This window comes from Geotrypetes seraphini, chromosome 10 (genome assembly GCF_902459505.1).
Source record: "Geotrypetes seraphini chromosome 10, aGeoSer1.1, whole genome shotgun sequence".
Taxonomy (NCBI): domain Eukaryota; kingdom Metazoa; phylum Chordata; class Amphibia; order Gymnophiona; family Dermophiidae; genus Geotrypetes; species Geotrypetes seraphini.
In genome coordinates this window covers 79,893,920-79,916,037 of record NC_047093.1, presented here as the reverse complement: position 1 = coordinate 79,916,037, position 22,118 = coordinate 79,893,920, and the positions used below count along the sequence as shown (strand labels likewise).

At 40.2% G+C, this 22,118-nt stretch overlaps 1 protein-coding gene across 3 annotated transcripts in view; it reads left to right on the top strand.

Annotated features, from left to right (window-relative positions):
* Window positions 1–22,118, top strand: part of RC3H2 (ring finger and CCCH-type domains 2) — a 219,623-nt gene that overhangs the window by 169,056 nt on the left and 28,449 nt on the right. For all 3 annotated transcript variants that reach the window (XM_033961628.1, XM_033961629.1, XM_033961630.1), the window contains 3 exons: window positions 8,076–8,234; window positions 17,818–18,031; window positions 18,811–18,895. In XM_033961628.1, coding sequence (XP_033817519.1) covers window positions 8,076–8,234; window positions 17,818–18,031; window positions 18,811–18,895 — 458 coding nt within the window. The remainder of the gene's footprint in view (window positions 1–8,075; window positions 8,235–17,817; window positions 18,032–18,810; window positions 18,896–22,118) is intronic.

Here is a 22,118-nt window from a genome sequence, read left to right as displayed (position 1 = left end):
AGGCAGTTTTTAACACATTTGCAGGGCTTCCAGTCTTGAGTATAGTTTGTACTTGTAGGCCTGCATGCCATTTTAAAAAAAAACTCTATAGAAATTATTTTTGAAAATAAGAGACTGGCCCACATTCCTGCCAATTCTTCCCTCCCTCAGCTCTAGCCTTGCCATTTTATGTATGGAATAAAAATACCTTGAATACATGGGTTCTTTTACCAACAAAGGGGAAGGGCTTTTTCTTTCCCACTCCAGGACTTGTGGGTTGTGTGGAGACAGAGAATACAGTGCTGGGCATTCTTCTGTATAAAGCACTGTGTAGCTCCAGCACTTCTGTATGCAGTTCTTAGAAGGATCTGGTCAAAAGCTTCTGGGCCAAAAGGAGAACTGTATCCTAGTAGAATTGGAAAAGTTTCTGTGAAGAAAGGTCCCTTGCAGTTGAATTTTTTTTAAAAGGGGAGGAATTGTCTGTTCTCTTCTGGTGTCTCTCTCCCCCTGTCTGTCTTCCCTTTCCCCACCCCACCATGCCTTGGCCCAATAGTAATAAAGTCCAGCTAGGCAGAAACTAAAGGCACAGTAGAGCTGAAACTGGCAGAGGTAAGATGCACTGAATTAAAGAGAACAGTTTAATTTTGTTTTCCCGCAACTCAGAAGAGCTTGAGCAAGATGGGGATTTGCTGATAGTGTCTTCAGTGTCGAGAATAGCATCTTGGGCCAGTGCATGACTGTTTCATGAGCCACTTCTTTCTTCTGAAAAGAGACATGGAACCACCAGCTGAGCACATTTAATGGCTATTCTCGATAAGGCAACCATCATTGAGGCTGTGTGTGGTGTGCAAGGGCAGCTGAAAACCTGATGTTGCCCATGTCTGGTCTAGTCACAGCACAAGAGACTTTACTACTGTCACTTATCTCATTGGTTTACAACTTGATAAGCAAAAAGTGCTCTGAAATTCTTTTGCAAAATCATATCTTATTACCATATATACTCGATATAAACAGAGCTAACTTCCCCTCCCCAAAAAAAGGAGGAAAAAAGGTTGACTTGAATATAAATCTGAAGGGGGGGTTGATATTCAAATACCCTGCCCTGCCAGGCTCTGCACCCAGCCCCCTTTCCTCCCTCCCTGGCTCTGCACCCTGTCCCCCCGCCCTGTCCCCTCTCCCAATGCCTTACAGGCCTCCGCCGGGCCTGCCTAAGACCTGATGAGTTAGCAGTGGGCCGGGACAGGAGGGATCCCTCCTGCCTTCTGTCCTGGCCAACTGTACTTTCCTTTACTTCCCTCCCGCCTCCACATATCTTTTACAATCCTCTGTGGTCCAGTGGTGAACCAGAGCAGGAGCGACTTTCCTGCACTCCTGCCCTGTGGAGAGCCACTAGTGATTGATTGCTGCAAGTTCTCGCAGATTTAATTTGTTTCCTATGTCATACTCCTGATGAAAGACAAAAAGTTCCGTTCATCTTGCAGAACTTCTGAGCCTTGCGGGGCAGTGGCAACAGTTCCTGAGAAGGAATGTGACATAGGGTGATGTTCCATATTTGCAGTGCCAAAGAAAGAAGGAAAGGTTTGTCCAATTTTGGACAGCAAGGCAGAAAATCAAGGACTCCGAGTATTGCATTTCAGAATGGAGACCCTACACACTGATTGCAGCAGTGTGCCCAGAAGAGTTCTTGACGGCTTTAGACCAATAGGGCCAACTCATAAGGGTATTTTTATTATTTACAGCTCTGGAGCTCCACTTCCAGTTTCAGGCAGTGCCCTTTGAATTAGCAACAACTCAAAGACTTTTTCAAAGTCATGGGCAAGAGGCATTATGAATTGGTGGCAATCCACTTGAATGGGTAATCCACTGCCAGAATCAGTGCAAAGGAGGTGGTATTTCACAAAGGCCTCTTGGTAAGCCAACAAACTACTGTTCCTTGTGGCTCAAAAATCATTGAAGTCCTTTGCCCTGCTATTCTGCAGGAACGTTCACATTTTTTCTGACAATTCAGCAGCAGGCAAGGAGAAGCAAAAAGTACAACAATTATGAGTTTTGTTTTGCATTGGGTAGAATCTAATCTGCTAGCTCTTTCAGTGGCACACAAGCAGAAATCTAGAATATACAAGTAGACTTTCTCGGCTGGTGATTATTCTCATTCCCTAGGATTCCTTCAATCCTGGGGAATAAAAATTATCACCGGCAGGTTTTCACTTTATAATAGCCTGACTGTCAGTTTCATAGCAACTGGGAAGAATGTTAAAGTGCCTTGAGGACCTCCTTTACATTTTCCCCTGTTCACAATGCTCAACAGAGTCCTTCAATGAATTGCAGCCCACTCGAGTAGTATCCATGACACCACACTGGCCCAGAAGAACTTGGTTTGCAGATCTAGTGTATCTTCGGATTGATCAGCTGTTTTGCCTCCCACAGGAGAAAAGTCTCCTAACCCAAGAACCCATGATCATATAGGATCTCTCCAAATTTGGTTATATGACATGGCTATTGAATGGTCACACCTAAGGAGAAGAGGTTATTCAGAGGAAGTCATTTTTACCTTGCTGTTAGCTAATAAGTGTTCTGCTTCCACAGTGTGGGTTTGGCATGTTTTCAAAACCTGGTACACAGGTAAGGGGAATACCCACTTTACAGGAACAGGGCATTGCTTTGGTAGGATTTTCCTGCTCTTCTTCCAGGTGTAAGTACTTCTGCAACCACAGTATGGTTGGGAAACGTCGTGTCACCAAAGCTGATGCTCAGGTTACAGCTTCTGTCTCTGTACAGACAGAAAATGTTACCAAGGCAGAGGGAGTGGTCCAATGTGTAAGCTGTCTTAAGAACATAAAAATTGACATTACTGGGTCAGACTAGTGGTCCATCATGCCCAGCAGTCTGCTCACGCAGAGGCCCTCTGGTCAAAGACCAGCGCCCTTACTGAGACCAACCCTATAAGCGTACGTACTTATTTAGCAGGAACTTGTTTAACTTTGTCTTGAATCCCTGGAGGGTGTTTTTCTCTATGACAGACTCCAGAAGAGCGTTCCAGTTTTCTACCACTCTGGGTGAAGAAGAACTTTCTTACGTTTGTACGGAATCTATCCCCTTTTAACTTTAGAGAGTGCCCTCTTGTTCTCTTTACCTTGGAGAGGGTGAACAACCTATCCTTATCTACTAAGTCTATCCGCTTCAGTACCTTGAATGTTTCGATCATGTCCCCTCTCAATCTCCTCTGTTAGAGAGAGAAGAGGCCCAGTTTCTCTAATCTTTCGCTGTACGGCAGCTCCTCCAACCCCTTAACTATCTTCATCGCTCTTCTCTGGACCCTTTTGAGTAGTACCGTGTCCTCCTTCATGTACGGCGACCAATACGCAGTACTCCAGGTGATGGCGCACCATGGCCCGGTACAGCAGCATGATAACCTTCTCCGATCTGTTCATGATCCCCTTCTTTATCATTCCTAGCATTCTGTTTGCCCTTTTTGCCGCCGCTATCACACATTACGCGGACAGCTTCATTGACTTGTCGATCAGAACTCCCAAGTCTCTTTCCTGGGAGGTCTCTCCAAGTACCGCCCCAGACATCCTGTATTCGTGCATGAGATTTTTGTTACCTTCATGCATCACTTTATACTTGTCCATATTGAACCTCATCTGCCATGTCGATGCCCATTCCTTGAGCCTGATTATGTTACGATGCAGATCTTCGCAATCCCCCTGCATCTTCACTACTCTGAATAACTTCGTATCATCTGCAAATTTAATCACCTTGCTTGTCATACCTATGTCCAGCTTGACTCCACTGACTGACCTTTTCAATGCTTATCTAAAGTCGGGAATGGTATTGGAAGACTGCAGAATGGCGGATGTGGTCCCTCTACACAAAAGTAAGGAAGAAATAAGTACCAGTAAGTCTGACTTCTGTGGTAAGCAAATTAATGGAAATGCTTTTAAAACAGAGAATGGTGAAGTTTCTGGAATCCAATGGATTACAGGATCAAAGGCAGCATACATTCACTTGAGGTAGGTCTTGTCAGAAAAATCTGATCAATTTCTTTGACTGGGTGACCAGAGAATTGGATATAGAGTATGCACTAGATGTGGTGTATTTAGCAAAGTCTTTGACAGTGTTCAACACAGACATTTAATAAATAAAATGAGTGCCCTCGGGAGGGGCTCCTAAGTGATGGGCTGGGTCAGAAACTGGTTGAGTGGATGACGACAGAGGGTAGTGGTCAATGGAGATTGCTTTGAGGAAAGAGATGTTCTTGGGCCTGTTCTTTTTAACATTTTTATAAGTGAAATTGCTGAAGGGCAGTCAGGTCAGATTTGCCTCTTTGTGGATGATTCCAAAATCTGCAATAGAGTAGACATCCCAGATGGTATGAAGAAAGACCTAGCGAAGCTTAAATAATGGTCTGAAATTTGGCAGCTAAAATTTAATTTAATTCTAAGAAATGCAAGGTCATGCATTTGGGCTGCAAACACCTGAAGGAACGGTACAGTTTAAGGAGTGAAGAACTTAGGTGCATGACAAGAGAGCGGGACTTGGGTGTGTATGTGATGAACGGGGATTTTATGTGATGATCTTAAGGTGACCACAACAGCTGAGAGAAATTAAATTCAAAAACAAAAAGAGGAATTAAATATGAATGCATACAACCCACAAAAAAATCCTCTCTAGAAATCACAATCTCAATATATTCTCACCTTATGTTGATATAATGAAATCAAACAAATATCAATATAAATATACATTATAAATATCCTTGAAACTTTATTATTAACATCATAAATTCAATAAAAAACACACATACACATAAGTAACATACCATACAAACATATATAAAAGAACCATCAATGGAAAAAGGCAAAGGAATTCACAAACTAAATTCGCAAACTTGATAAATAGTCAAATAATTCAAAAGTCACTTAGCTCAAGTAGATCCGGCTTCAGCTTGAGAGTCACTTAGCTCATATAGATCCAAACTTCAGAATCCTGAGCTGTCCAGCAAAACAAAGATAACGTGAAAACAAAAAAAAAATATAAAGACCATCTACTTGAATTATTTGGTCTTTATATATTTTTTCTGTTTTTGCGTGATCTTTTTTTGCTGGACGGCTCAGGATTCTTTTTCATCTTGGCTTGGTTTCGGATGCCCTTCAAGCTGAAGTTTGAATCTACTTGAACTAAGTGACTTTTGAATTATTTGACTATCAAGTCTGCAAATTTAGTTTGAATTTATTTGCCTTGTTCCATTGATTGTTCTTTTATATATGTTTGTATTGTATGTTACTTATGTGTATGTGTGTTGTTTTTTTTTATTGAATTTATGATGTTAATAATAAAGTTTCAAGGATATTTATAATGTATATTTATATTGATATTTCATTATATCAGCATAAGGTGAGAATATATTGAGATTGTGATTTCTAGAGAGGATTTTTTTGTGGGTTATATGATCTTAAGGTGGCCAAACAGGTTGGAAAGGTGATAGTGAAAGCTAGAAGGATGCTAGGGTGCATAGGAAGAGGTATGGCCAGTAGGAAAAAGGAGATATTGATGCCCCTGTATAAGACTCTGGTGAGACCTCATTTAGAATATTGTATATAATTCTGGAGACCGCACCTTCAAAAAGATCAAGAGGAATGCTACTAAAATGGTGCATTGTCTTCATCATAAGGTGTATGGGGACATACTTAAAGATCTCAATCTGTATACTTGGGAGGAAAGGCAAGAAAGAAGGGAGATATGATAGAGACGTTTAAATACTTACTTGCATGGTGTAAATGCGCATGAGTCATGTCTCTTTCATTTGAAAGGAAGCTCTGGAATGAGAGGGCAGAGGATGAAGTTAAGAGATAATAGGGTCACTAGTAATCTAAGGAAATACTTTTTTACAGAAAGGGTGATAGATGCATGAAACAGTCTCCCGGAAGAGTTGGTGGAGATAGAAACTGTCTGAATTCAAGAAAGCTTGGATAGGCACGTGAGATCTCTTAGAGAAAGTAAGAGATAATGGTTACTGCACATGGGCAGACTGGATGGGCCATTTGGCCTTTATCTGCCATTATGTTTCTGTGTTTCTCTGTTTCATATTTTCGTCTTTTTAGAGGAGGGTCTTAAAAAAGGTCCGTCTCTGGCATCATTGAAGATGCAGGTAGATTTGGAATGTTTGTGAGGGTGTTTAGAGAGACTACTTTGGCTTCTTATCCTGATGTGGTTCACGTTCTAAAAGGGATACGCAGCCTTTACCTTCTAATCCAGGAGTGTCAAAGTCCCTCCTCGAGGGCTGCAATCCAGATCTATTAGCATACAATGAAAGCAGTGCATGCAAATTCATTGGGGAAATCCTGAAAACCTGAATGGATTGTGGCCCTCGAAGAGGGTCTTTGACACCCCTGCTCTAGTCTATTCCGTCTGCCCTAAATAGAATCTCAACTTGGTGCTCCAAAGTTTTGAGGTGTCCACCCTTTCAGCCCTTGAAGACAGTGACTGTTAAAGATTTGAAAACATCATTCATGGTGGCCATTGCTTCAATGTGTAGATTTTCTGCACTATAAGTAATCTTGCAGGGATCCATTTCTAAAGTTTACAGAGGTTAGAGTTTTCTTTCAGACAGTTCCATCTATTCTTTCAAAGGTAGTTTCTCCATTTCATGTGGATCAGTTTCTGCCTCTTCCTTCTTTTGGAGAGAGGAATGTTGGAGAGAATATGAACTTTTGCAGTGCTTGGATGTTCTAAATGTGCTCTGTAATTCAGATTGCTTTTTGGAGGAGTCAGAAGAAAAGAGGTGGCCTCCAATGTTAGATTTCAAAAAGCATGCAAGGACATTTTTCATAGCAAAACCACCTGCACCTTGCACCAACTGCATGTGGGCAGTTTGCTAGAGCAACTTTCAGAACAAACTTAGAACCATAAATTGACTTTAAGAATAAGCATTACTTCTCATATATGCAGTATCCTGCAAACTTATTTACATGGTTGAGTCGCATTATTATGACCACCTGCTAATGTCTAGAATAACCGCCTCTGCCAGATGCTGAGGGAGTGACTCAGTAAGATGCTTGGGTGGTTGCTAGAGGTATCTGGAGCCATGCAGACTACAGTGCATCCAACAGTTGCTGATGGGAGCGTGGTGGTGGATCCAGTGGTTGAGCATATCGATCAAGGTGGTCCCAAATGTGCTTGATGGGGTTAAGGTCTGGGAAATTCAGAAGCCTGAGAAGTAGCTGGAAGTCTTGGTCGTTCTCTGCAAACCACTTGCAAACAATTCTGGTGGTATGACATGTCTCATTGTCCTGTTGAAAGATCCTATTGGCCCTGGGGAAGACCATGACTCATCAGAGAAAGCAACCCTCTGCTAGTCGATGCAAGTCCAATGTCGGTACTCTTGTCCAATTTGCAGCTGTTTTTTGTGATGAACCTCGTGAGCATGGGTGTAGTCACTTTCTGCTCCAGAGCCACATTTGCAACAGGGCTTGCTGCACAGTCATTTTGGACACACATCTGGAAGCCCCCTGGTTTGTTTGGATGGTGAGTTGCTCCACGGCAGCGTGCCAATCGACCTATACCAACCTCTCACATTGATGGCTCGTGATGTCCCACAGTTACCATGTTGGGTCGTCAAAAAGGTTCCATTCATCTACTCACAGTACAATTTAACCATAGCAGCCTGTGAACAGTTTACAAACTTGGCCGTTTTTGAAATGCTGCCACTCTTACCCTGGTAGCTGATGATTATGCCGCCTTCAGTGTCTTGATAAATTGCGCTTTTTCACCATAACAGCAACAGTAATTATACTGACATCCCACCTTATATACCCATGAAGTCTGTGCATGACATGTATATTCATTCATTGGTTGTGTATCTCTGATGTCAAAGATAGGCAGTGGTCATAATAATGTGTCTTGACCATGTATGTACTTAAACTATTTCTAGCCCACCTGTAACTTATGTGAGTTGCTGAAAATTACTCTCTTAATAAACTAAGTATAGTACTGGGAGGGAAACAAAAAAAAAATGATGCAGCATAACATGGATCATTATGAAAATAGATCATTTATGAAATGCCACAATTTAAATATTTGATTCTTTTCAATAGTTTTCAGAAAGTGTGAGCAATTTGACTGCCCCTGAACTCAAAGGCAGAGATTGTTTGGCCCAGTATTCACCATGGTCCTGCAGTAGCATCAGCAGCTGTATAAATTCTATTGATTCAGAGCCCAAGGATGTTATTGCCAATTCAAATACTGCATTAACGGTAAGAAACTGTTTCTACACTTGTTCATCTCATTTCATTATCTGGAATGTACAATAGTACCAGCATAATTTTTCAGTTTAATGAGAAGTGATAGCCTGTCTTTGATTTCTATGAACAATTGGGGCATAAGTGAAGGCTAACAAATACAAACAAAAAATGTATAAGGTGTCTTTCCCAGAGTCACAATGAGCTTTAGTGGGAATTGTATCCAGTTCTCAAGCAGCTGCACTAACTACTAGGCTACTCCTCCACTTCAAAAAGAAACTAGAGACTAGGGCTAATACAATTAGAAAAATAAAATGATCAGACAAGGTAGAAAAATTGTTTTCTATTTAGTGATTAGAATGTCATTTTTTGGAATATATTTCTGGAGTTTAGATATTGCTGGGCACTCTAAAACCCACTACTAGACTGTGCCTTATTTAGGTTCAGACTTGGGACTCCCTCTGGTCAGAGGGGTTCGAGGACAGTTGCCCTGGTTGTATCTCCACCCAACACCATCCGTGACATCTGCTATCTTTATGTTTAGCACAGTGCAGAAGGAAAAGCTTGTTGAGATTTCATTTTAATTTCTACTTATATATTTCTATTTCTAGTTTGTGGTCACGTATTCTGTATTTGGTATCTGTTCAGTATATGATAGATTCACTAAGCAAACTGATCATGTACCAATCGGTTTGTGACCCCTTTGCTACCCAATTTCCCTCTGGCCCAATTTACAAACCTCTCCTGTGATCCACTTCCGATCCGTGCATGCAAATGAGGGGAACAGCATGCAAAATAGGCAGGGACCCAATTCACGAAACAAATTTTGCGATCCGACTGGGCTGGCCGATCAACCCAAGAAGCGACTGCTGGGGACCAGTCGCAGACGTCCTTTCCAACTCTCCAGCTCCATTGCCATCCTGCTCTCTGCCCTGCTCTCCACTACCCCAAATCTCTCCTGCCTGCTGCCCTGCTCTCTCCTGAATCGCCCCCCAAATCTCTCCTTCCTGCTGCCTTGCTCTCCCCCGAATCACCTCCCAAATCTCTCCTGCCTGCTGCCCTGCTCTCCCCTGAATCGCTGCCCTGCTCTCCCCCGAATCTCTCCTGCCCTTTCCCGCACTGCGAGTCCGTGGTTTTAACCCGTGGGTTTATAGCAGGTTAAAACCAAGGGCTCGCTGGGCTACAAAAGTAAAATAAAAGTAAAAAAACAAGGTTATATTACGGCATAACAAAAATCCGCCAACGTAGAAAAATAAAATGTGCCAGCTTTATATCTATTTCTTCCCAAGGAATGTGTGCCAGAAGCTGGCGCTTTCTTTCTGAAGAGTCCGGAATTTTTTTCAACTGGGCTTTCTGGAACTGTGTAGTGTCTATGTGTTGATTTGTCATCCGAAGTCCCTGTTTTCACAAATGTTTGCACCACCGACACAGGAGTCAGCTCTGCCGGTGCCGTTTCAAGTTTAATAAAATTTTTGATTAATCGCTTAATCATATTTCTAAGCGATGAACATTTTAAAATTACAATATTTGGGGAACAATACAATATTTAGTAATATATTACGTCCAAGCGGACTAATAGACAAACTTAACAAACCATAAACAAAAGGATAAAGGAGAATGAAATACAAAATCATTAAAGGAAAGTAAGACAATCAGGGAAAAAACAAAAGGCAGGGAAAACAAAAAACCTTAATATTGTACAGTGGAATTAAAAATGTAACCAGCGAACTAGTTAGCTAATTATCAAAAGCATCTTTAAAAAGAAAAGTTTTTAAATTACTCTTAAATTTCTCCAGATTGCGCTCTTCCCTTAAATAAATAGGGAGGGAATTCCAAATTTGAGGTGCAGTAACAGAAAAAATAAATTGCCGTCTTGTATTAATAACCCTAAGAGAAGGGATCGTCAATAGATTTTGTTCATTGGATCTCAATGTTCTATTTGGAGTATAAGGGATTAATAATTTATAGATGAATGCTGGAGTTTTATAAAATAGGGATTTAAAAGTAAGTATGCATAATTTATGTTATCCGGTGAGATATAGGAAGCCAATGCGCTTTCCTAAGAAGAGGAGTTACATGGTCGAATTTCCTAGTTTTAGTTATAAGTTTAATGGAAGCATTTTGAATAATTTGTAAACATTTAATTTCATTCAGAGAAATGCCCTTAAAAAGGGCATTACAATAATCAATTTTAGAGATCACCAAAGAGTGAATGAGAATATTAAGGGATTTTGAACATAAAAATTGTGAGAGTGAACGAATTTGGCGCAGCCTGTAAAAGGTTGTTTTAACAATATTACTAATGTGATCATGGAAAGTCAGCTTATGATCAAAAATCACCCCTAAAATTTTTATGTTGTTAACTGATTGTAGGGGGACATTTTTTATAGAAATAGAAAAAACAAGTTTAGAACTATCTTTCCATGGAAAAAGCATCACATTAGTTTTGTTAATATTGAGTGCCAATCTGTTAGTGTCCAGCCAATGGTAAACTTGATCGAGCTTCTCATTAATCTTTATGATGTGAATGCTTTGAGAAGGGAGGCAGGTTTTCAAGGGCCGGTTATTAAAGCGTCTCTGAGTTTTTGAGTTAAAAAAGGATGATGCATGAAAGTATGGGTTTCTGCCCTTCCCTAGGAGAGCAGGAGAGTCAGGGCCTGAAAAAAAACAACCAAAACGGACACAAAACGCATGCGCAGACCATCTGCAGGGAAAGCAGATAGTCTACACATTTATCAGGATCTCACACGATCCGTGCGGGCGGAGGGGGGCGTTCCTCTGATTGCCCTCATTAGAATTTTTTGCTATTGTGAATTGCTCGGGCCTGCTGGAATCGGCCACAGAAATCAGGTTAGTAAATCTAGCCCTAAGGCCAGGCATTCTGTTTGCATGACTTTTCCTGTTTGTTACGATTTATTTAGATTTAGCTCACACCTTTTTCAGAAGTAAGCCTAGGTAAATTAGTCGGGTACAATTGGTATTTCCCTGTCCCCAGGGGATTTGCAATCAGTGAGGCCCTTTTTCTAAATCCTAAATCCTATTAAGATAAATCCTAAGAAGCCAATAGGTATAAAATGGGTTATTTAACATTTAGTGCATTCTAATTTCATTAGAATGCACTAAGCTTTAATAAAAGAGTCCCTAAGTTTGTACCTGAGGTAGTGAAGAATTAGAAAGCCCACTTCTAGTGCGAGAAGTACATCAGTCTTGAACAGATGGATAATGCATCTTCACACGCAAGATCTGTAAAAAGATGTCAGTCGCATCTTTCTTTCATGTCCTCTTGCTCTTCTGGGCTTTACCTTCTGAGATCAATTTTTCCTTCTGCAAGCGAGCAGAGAAGGTATCCTTTGTCTGCTCTGCATCTGTTTTCTTTCTTTTCATTTTTTTGTCCAATATTCAAGACTTTTTAGTGCTTACAGATTACCAGTATTCCTGTATTCCATTGCAGTAGGAGTGGTATGCTGAACCAAGGGTCTTGCATCCACTCCCGTGATTCTGTTGCAGGAGATACTGATTACTGTTTTCAGTACCTCCTCCTTCTCCCTGCTGCCCCTAGTCAGTTATTTCTGCAAGTGAACTTACAGAAGCAACTTGATCTGCTCGGCCTTCTTTTTTGTTTTTCATGTAGTTTTTGCAGTTTTTCACAGGATTTTGTCCCCTGATCAGCTCCAGTGACTGCCTAGCCTGCATGAGAGGAGCAGACTTCAGTCTGCAGCTGACAGGTGGATCCTGCAGGGACCTGCTCAGCCAGCCTGCTTCAACTGTGAGCTCAGGGGTTTCCCCTGCTGTTTGCTCGCTCTTTGACTTGATCAGGAGTGCTAGTGCAGGTTATACAGGCACCAATTGTATTTCTTCAGAGCGTACATGGTTTCGGCACCAGTACCTTATAAATGTTGTGATGGCCCCAAAGTGAAAAGAAAGCACTCTTAACCTTTCTCTTGAATGGGGTTCTCGGTCCTCTATGCCCTTCCATACTAAGTGAAAACTCTAGAGAAAAGGCTATCAAGAAATGATCAGTCCAACTAAGAGAGTCGTATAAGAAAGGAGATCAAGAAAAGGAATTCATGGAGAAGGATAAAACGAAGTCTAGACAATTTCCTGCAATATGAGTATGAGTAGGAGCATAAACATGCTGAACCAAATTCAGTTCATTAATCACAGAAAACATTTTGCCTTAGAATCTAAGGGATTATCATCATACAAATTGAAAAAATGATTTAAGTTGGGAAATTTAAAGCCGCATCCACTAAGGTTTGAAATAAATTGTCCCAGCAATCGGATGTTAACATAGGTAGACAGTAAAGTAATAAAACCTTTTCAAACCCTCCTCTTGGCCATATCATTCAAGATAGTATACAACAGGGGTGCCCACACTTTTTGGGCTTGCGAGCTACTTTTAAAATGACCAAGTCAAAATGATCTACCAACAATAACATTTTAAAAAAGCACACTATATGCTGAGAAAATGTTAATTATCATTCCTATTCCGGGGTTTTTCAAAGAGGTCAAGGCAGATGACTCTGTGCACTGTCACCTCAGTAACAACCAGACAAAAATAGACAAAATAGACAAATACCCTCTCCCTTTTTACTAAACCACAATAGCAGGTTTTTGGGAGGTTTTTTTTAGAGTTTAAAGTGTTTTATTGAGTTTTATAAGAAAACAAGGGTTAACAAAAACAATGAGGAAAAAGCATAAAGAAAACAGCTTTGACACAATGTTCATAGTTGGTACAGTAGACATGTGTGATATCATCGTAATATACATGGGCAGACGTAAAACAATGTGTACATAACAAGGAAGATTGTGGGCATGTCAGCAGTACAAATGCATCAGCTCAAGACGCATTACAATATCTGAGTAAAGGAGACCATATGTTATTGAATTTGCAAAGGGTTGCAGTTCTTTCAGCCAATGTCTTTTCATATTTGCCAATTAAACACAAGTTGTTCGACCATGCATGGTAATCAATCTTTGAAAGATCTTTCCAACAGAATAAGATGTTTTGAATAGCTAAGGATAACATGATTGTCAGTAGTCTGCCTTCTTGCTTGTCAAGTGAGGAGTGAAGACCATGTGTCATCATGATGACTATTTGAAATATAAGAGGTTCAGAAATGTCCAATATTGAGCATATGATGTGCCATACTCTCTCCCAATACTGTGTCAGATATTTACAAGAGAATAGAAGGTGTTCCAGGGTGCCTAGGGACATAAGGTAAGACCAACAACAGGAGGAGTATGACGAATCAATCTTATTAGCAATATAGGCGTCCAAACAGCTCTATGTAGCAGATAGTACATGGATTGCAGTAAGGAGGCAGATCTGATGGACTTGAACAATTGAAGCCAAATAGAAGATCAATCAATAGCATCCGAGGGAAGGTTCAATTCCTTGCCCCATTTGAGTTCTGTACTTATAGGCATATGATATTTATATTTCTATAATAACTTATACCAGAGTGAGGCTTTATTATTCAATTTAGAAAATTTACTCAGTATAGCAGCCATACTTGGTTGAGCTGTCAAGGCAAGAGCATCGGGTATGGATTTCTTGAGACAATGCTTCAGCTGAACCCATTTGAAGTATTTACTACCTGGGAGATTCCATTTATGGGTAAGGTCCTGAAAGTTCATCCACTTATCCTACAGCATCAAATCCTGAATCGTTCGAATGCCACATTGTTGCCACAATTACCAGGAGACAGGAGATTCTTGGATTTTGAATTTCATGTTGTTCCAAAGGAGGATGAGCTTGGATTGTTCCCAACGTACATCTAAGGAGGAGTCAACCCCCATCAAGGCAGTCTTGTAAGAAGAAAGGATAAGATCTGCTTTGTTAGCTTGAGATAGTAAAGATCCCGCCAGGTATTGCATACGTATTGCACCATACTTGAGTCTTTCAAGAGTATGCCAGGAGGGTGCTTCAGTGTTCCCTAGGCCAGAGTGACTCTGAGCCCATTGTCTAATGTGAAATGCGCTATGGTATTGGAAAAAGCAGTTTTTAGCGCAGGGAGCTGCTCTGAATGCCCAAAGCTCCTCTTGACGCTCATAGGCTCCCTGCGCTAAAAACCGCTATTGCAGTTTAGTAAAAGGGAGCCATAGTGCAAAATATAGATAGCAGATATAAATTCAGACACATATTGATCACTAAATTGAAAATAAAATCATTTTTCCTACCTTTGTTGTCTGGTGATTTCATGAGTCTCTGGTTGCACTTTCTTCTTCTGAGTGTGCATCCAATCTTTCTTCCCTTCTTTCAGCCTGTATGCTTCCTCTCCTCCAGGCCTCATTCCCTCCCCCAACTTTTTTTCCTCTCTCCCTGCCCTTTCTTTCTCCCTGCCTCCCTTTCTTTTTTTCTCTCTTCATTCCCCCTTTCTTTTTTTCTGTTTCCCTTCATTCCTTCTGTCTCCCTGCCTGCCCCCTTTCTTTCTTTCTCCCTCCCCTCCCCCAAGCCACTGCCGCTGCCATCGGGGAACATGCCCCCAAGCTCCCGCCGCCGCAATCAGGTAACAGGCCCCAAAGCCGCCACCGCCCCAAGCTCTCCCTGCTTCCCTGCTTCGGACTGACCAGCATTCCTCTCCCTGACGTCAATTCTGCCGTCAGAGAGGAAGTTCCGGCCCAGCCAGGCAGCGATTGGCTGGCCCGAACTTCCTCTCCGACAACAGAATTGACATCGGGGAGCGGAAGGCTAATCGGCCCAGTAGATCGCCAAGGCAAAGTGAATCTATCACGGAGCCCGGAATGGGCTCCGTGATAGACTCACTTTGCCTTGGCGATCTACCGGTCAATTGCGATCGACCTATTGAGCACCCCGGTATACAATGTTCAATAATATAAAACAAAAGTTAAAATAAACACAATTAACACACAGACAGACATAACAGGTAGATCCCATTTTCAAGCAAAGTCTTGGGGAAACATAAGACCCTTCAAGAATACAAGGAGATAAATTTTAATCGATAAGGATTCTGAATAAAATAATGTTGACATAAGTAATTAATCAGCAGAAAACGCATTTGAATAGATAAAAGCAAGTCTTCCTCCTCTACATACAGATCAAGATGTTGAAAAAACAGAGAAGTTAGGGGGGAGACAGGCATATAAGTATGCCTGATTTAAGCCAAGTTTCAGTTAAACACAAAAAATCCAATTGATAGGAACAAAATAGATCCAGGTTAACTGAAGATTTATATTTAATGGATCTACACTTTACCAAACCCCATTTTCGAGAGGCTGAATGAAATTCAGGAGTCTGAGTGCATTGGATCAAAAAACTAGCTTGTATATTGTCTGTCGCAAAAGTTTGTGTTGGACGATGACCCCAGAAAACAGTAATAGGTATGACTATGTCAACTTTGTATGTTATCGACAGACCTTTGGAAAAACACGGAAATGATGAATAAAATCAAAGATTACAAATAAGATAGGTAAAAAACATACTTTCATTTGTGGATAGGATGTGGAAGATAAACTATGTGAGGTCGCCCCTCATCACTCACCCTAAGTAGCAAGCCCAAGGAATACAACCTGCTCCTTAATTGCGCTCCTTAGGTGCAAACACCACAGAGTAGATTTTAAATACTCAGCTGACATACATGGAGGAGGTTACGTGATCTGACATCACAAAGTTGTAGGAACCCTCGAAAGGCTTTTGAGGGCTCTCAGTATGACAATGGTCTTCAGAAATGGCAAGCCTGTAAGAACAAAAACAAACCAACAATCACTCTAGATAAGCAGAAACAGCGCGGACGCCATAGAGTAGGTCTCACCAGAATATAAGACTTTAGTGAGACCTCATTTAGAATTTTGTGCACAATTCTGGAGACCACACATTTAAAAAGATATATAAAGGATGGAGTTGGTCCCTAAGAAGGCTACTAAAATGGTGCTTGGTGTTCGTTATAAGGCATATGAGGATAGGCTTAAAGATCTCAATATGTATACTTTAGAGGAAAGGCGGGAGAGGGGGAGATATGATAGACATGCTTAAATACCTACGTGGCATAAATGCGCATGTGTTGAGTCTCTCTTCACTTGAAAGGAAGCTCTGGAATAAGAGGACATAGAATGAAGTTAAGAGGTGATAGGCCCAGGAGTAATCTAAGGAAATTCTTTTTTATAGAAAGGGTGGTAAATGCGTGGAACAGTCTTCCGGAAGAAGTGGTGGAGACAGAGACTGTGTCTGAATTCAAGAACACGTGGGATAGGCATGTGGAATCTCTTAGAGAGAGGAAGAGATAATGGTTACTGCGGATGGGCAGACTAGATGGGCTATTTTGCCTTTATCTGCCATAATGTTTCTACGTTTCTATTTCTTTGTTTTAAATACTCCCACGAAGTGTCACCACATGCCACAGGTTATTTCACAAGTTGAAATTCAACCAATTTGCAACCCTATTGAAACAAGTGTGTTGAGGTGTTTAGGTGTTCAATTGACTAGTACTGTATGTATTTAATCATTTCTTCCTCTTCATCTCTTGGGCACATACCCGAGTGAGATAAGTACTCTAGTGATCAAGGGCTAGTTGCAAATCCCTTTTAAAACTGAACCTCTTAGTGTTATTGCTATGATGGTAATCACCTCCCTGCTCCTGATCATGCCTTACAAATTTTGGTTTTCTCTTGTGGTGCCAAAACAAGTTCAAAATCCAAATTCAGCAATACCTTGGTTTCAGCTGAAAATGGAAGTGAATTTTTGGCTGACACTGAAATCCTTGTCCCTACCACAGAAACTCTACCACCTCCCTGGGTCATCCACCAACTCTACCCTCCCCCTATCCATAGGTATTCCACAGGCCTATCTTTGAAACGCCCTGATAGTCTAGTGCAGGGGTCTCAAAGTCCCTCCTTGAGGGCCACAATCCAGTCGGGTTTTCCCCAATGAATATGCATGAGATCTATGTGCATGCACTGCTTTCAATGCATATTCATTGGAGAAATCCTGAAAACCCGACTGGATTGCGGCCTTCAAGGAGGGACTTTGAGATCCCTGGTCTAGTGGTATCTTCAGGGCAGGAATGATCCCAAGTCACTCTAGCTTCTGCCAGCTCTGTAGTCAAAATGGTTGCTGTGACTTTCCATGGCAGCCTTGCAGCGGCCATTTTAACTGTGGAACTGCTTCAAAAAGGCCACTAGATCATCAGGGTTTTTCAAAGGTAGGTCCAGGGAAGGCTGAGTTGGTTTGCAGCCTGAAGAGATAGGTTTTCTACTGATGAGGCAGTAGGTTTTTCAACTTAAGTTCTAGTCGAAACCAAGTGGCAAATGTCAACTGCAGATTTGGTTTTGGCTGAAACTGAAAGCCCTGGATTCAATTTTGCTCTGCTTTCAGTGCACATCCACACCATGTCAACCTCAGCAAACTGGATAATTGGAAAAGGCCTTCTGTGCAAGACTATAATTAAACTATGAGAATAACCTAGGGAAGCTTTTACTTTAGAAAAGTATACTTACAAATATTTGTTTAGCCTAAACTTGCACCTTCTTTCAGCAAGGCTATCGGCATGTTTAACATGCAGAATGTTCCATCCTCTTTGTTCCCATTATGTTAAATATAGTGATTTATTTTTTGTCAAATTTGTTCATTAATATGTAGGATCTCAACAGTAGTGATGCTAAGAAACGAGTAAATTTATTTGAAGCTCAAAGGAGAGCCAAGGAAGAAGATCCTATCATTCCCTTTAGCGATGGACCAATCATTTCCAAGTGGGGTGCAATTTCCAGATCCTCTCGAACTGGCTATCACACCACAGACCCGGTTCAAGCCACTGCTTCCCAAGGAAGCACCACTAGGCCCATCACTGTTACAGGTAAATATTTCTGTTCCTGTCAATTGAAACTTCTGCTTGTACACAAGGGATAAGTTTCATATCAGGATTATACTGGGTAATCCTTGCTCCTTCAAGTTCCTGTCATTAACTTCACCTACTTGTTTTTCTAATGTAATAACATTTCTGAAGCGCATGCAAACATTTTTTTCTATTCTTATTCCATATATAGTAATGTGCTAAGCAGCTCTTTCTAGAGCTGCTTGCTGTGGTGTCCTTCTACTAGTTGTTATTGTGATATTCATTAGCATTTTGGGTCCCTTTACACCAGTGGTCTCAAACTCAAACCCTTTGCAGGGCCACATTTTGGATTTGTAGGTACTTGGAGGGCCTCAGAAAAAAATAGTTAATGTCTTATTAAAGAACTGACAATTCTGCATGAGGTAAAACTCTTTATAGTTTATAAATCTTTCCTTTTGGCTAAGGCTTAATAATAATATTGTTATTTATAGCTAAAGAGACATATGATCAAGAAACTCTTATTTTATTTTTGTGATTATGATAAACATACCGAGGGCCTCAAAATAGTACTTGGCGGGCCGCATGTGGCCCCCGGGCTGCGAGTTTGAGACCACTGCTTTACACCCTCTGAATGCCAGAAGTACTATGTAATACTCCCCATTAACTGAGAAGCTCCTGAATGCAATGCCCCCCTCACCACATTCTTGGCATTACAGAATGTTACTCATGGAGCCATCACTTAAGCACGTTTCTCATGTCATAATATAAAATGACAATTATTTACCTTTTCTATTATATAGATTATGTCCCTTATGTCAGTGCTGTTGATTCAAGGTGGAGCTCGCATGCCTCTGATGCCACCTCATATTCACAATGTATAGAAAGGTGGGTGTTTAATTTTTGTGTAATGGTTGTGTAAAATAGAAATCTGTATTACTGCAACTTATATTTTAGTAGCATTAATAATAATAATAATAATAATTTTATTCTTGTATACCGCATTACCATGGAAGTTCTATGCGGTTAACAGATGAAGAGACTGTACATTTACAGCAAAGTTACATTTACAGTTACAGCGAAGTTGCATTTTCTCCATAAATATTAGATATACGTCTATCATTATATATCTGTAACTATACAGAAGAACTGAACCTAATCTTGTTGAACTTGGAGATGTAATAAACCAAGTCAACAAGTTTAAAGAGCAGTAAATCACTTGGATCAGATGATAATACAGCCCAGAATACTGAAGGAACTCAAAAACAAATTGTGTTTTTTCTGAACTCTGCCTAGAACCATAAGGCATTGTGCGGTATATAAAGAAAGAATTATGTTATGTTAATGTATGAGAAAATAACTCAAGAGAGGAATAATCCATACTCACCCCTCCCTCTTCTTCCTCTATTTTTTTTTTTTTTATTACATTGTATTTCTTTCCTTTAGCTCTTCTGTTTTGTATCAGTCGATTATTACCTTACCTGTAACTGATACTGTTTTTATTTTATTTTTTTTAAACTAAACTTTAAACTGTTTAGAAGTTTCTGATAGACAGTATATCAAAAATCAAATAAACTTAAACTCAATTAACCAGAACTCTCAAGCAACCAGAAAAAAATCTAAGAAATGCTGTAATACTTTAAATAAAAATGAAAATAAAATCAATTTCTGGTGGAAATTTAAGTATAAACTTGGCACACCACATCTGAATACACCCATGCTTTGCCTAACACGTGTCCAGTAGTTTGTCTTGAACAGTTTATGGTATAGTATGGGGTATAGTATTAGTTAGGCCTATTTTAAATAATAACTCTCAAGCAACCAGAAACTATATTTATCCGGCGTCTCAATTTCCATGGGTGCCAGTTAACTGAGAGTCTACTGTACCTTGCAACTTCTCATTAAAATCATCTATGATACCTGAAGATTGGGTGGTGGCCAATGTAACACCAATTTTTTTTTAAAAAGGTTCCAGAGTTTATCTAGGAAATTACAGACCAATCAGCCTGATGTAAGCCCTGAGCAAAATAATAGGAACTGTTATAAAGAACAAAATCGTTGGAACACATGGCCAGATGGTTTAGTCAACATGGATTCAGCCAAGGGAAATCTTGCCTCACCAATTTGTTAAATTTTTTGAAGGTGTGAATAAACATTTTTAAAATTTATTTATTTATAAAATCTTTTCAAACCCTCCTCTTGGCCAATATTCAATAACATAAAACAAAAGTTAAAATAAACACAATTGATGCAGACGCACATAACAGGCAGATCCAATTTTCAAGCAAAGTCTTGGGGAAACAAAAGATCCTTCAAGGCTTCCTAGAACCCAGAAATGATGTCATCTTTATTTCTGGTATAAAGGGTACCGGAGTCTTAACAAGTGGGTTATGTATCCCCACCTGCAAGTTTGTGTAGAAGGATTTAAATTTTCTTCGGTTCCAGATCCTCTTCAGTTATTCTTTCTACATGCAAGTTGGTAGGTGGTCTTTCTGATCTGCCCTGAGATCATTTTTATTATTTTTGGGTATTTTATCCAGATTGTGAGACTTTCGGTCCTGCATAGGTTCCCAGTGCTCCTAGGGCAGCTCTGACTGCGAGAAGACACAGATTCTCTGGATTGAGTTTGTAGTTATCAGAACACACAAAAACAAACTACAGACAGAGGTACAAGATGCAGTTTTTTTAGACAATAATATGTTGTGGTTAGTGTCACCAGCTTAGTACAAACCAGGGAACCCAACACGATCTATGTTTCGGTTAACACTCCTTCATCAGGGGTCCTAATGAATAAAAATGGAAATAACCAAAAATATAAAAATGCTAAAATAATACATAATAAAGTACATAAAATGAAAGACTCAAACAAATAGATGTGAATTAGTGGACAACAACCACAGGTGATATGTGCATGGTAAGCAACTAAAGGACGTACATCTAAAATAGAGAGTTGCGCGGAGACAGAAATCCCACCAGTCCCCGCGAGGAATCCCCTCCGTTCCCCCCCCCATCCCCGCCCGTCCCTATAAACTTCAGAAATAGTTATTTCATTTAATTATGCTACTGAATTAAAGGCTCTGGTAGAGACCCATTTACAAATAAGCAAAGAGACTTTAAAAATCAACAACCACGAATACCCAATATCCAATACCATAAAAATACTGGGTATCACTCTAGATACTTATCTAACCATGGATGACCACACAAACTTACTGGTGAAAAAATGTTTTTACACGCTATGGAAACTAAGGACCATAAAAAAATACTTCGAACCAACATCCTTCAGGTTGCTGGTGCAATCGCTGATCCTATCCCTCCTTGACTGCTGTAACGTCATCTACCTGGGTATTCCCAAAAAAAAAAACAGTAAAAAAAATTAAGATTAGTACAAAACACCGCTGTTCGCTTAATCTTTGGACTGAGAAAAAAAGAACACATCAGCCCCTACTTCAAAAAACTACACTGGTTACCAATAGAAGCGCGAATACTATTAAAATATGCATGTATCTGTTTCAAACAAGTCTGGGGACTAGCACCTTCCTACCTGCAAACTCACTTCGTTCTGCACAACCCCACACGAACTACCAGAAACAAAAACATCTTTGCCTATCCAAAGATCTCAGGCTGCAGATACAAATCCTTCCTGGATAGAACCTTTATGTTCCAAGCGAATAGACAAGAAGTCTGGTTGCGAAATTGCATAAATGAACCCAAACTGACTTACAATGCATTCCAAAAAGTAATAAAAACCGCCCTATTTGACAAATTCATTGACTAAAACAGACCGCCCTTAAACTAAAACAAACCCCCCGTAAACGCTATTCAATCTCCCAGGAAGCTCCAATTTTCATGTATTCTTTACCCATGGAACTTAAATTAATATGTACCTTGTTTATGTAACTTTTCTATTTTAGGCTCCTTATCATTCGCTGACTGTCCAGCCTTCTTACAATGTGAACCGCCTAGAAGTCGCCTGACTATGGCGGTATAGAAAAATAAAGTTGTTATTATTATTATTATTATTATTAATTTGGAAATATTAATTGGGAAGAATACATACTTTGTAAATGGGTTTCTACCAGAGCCTCTAATGTAAATATAAAATATAAAT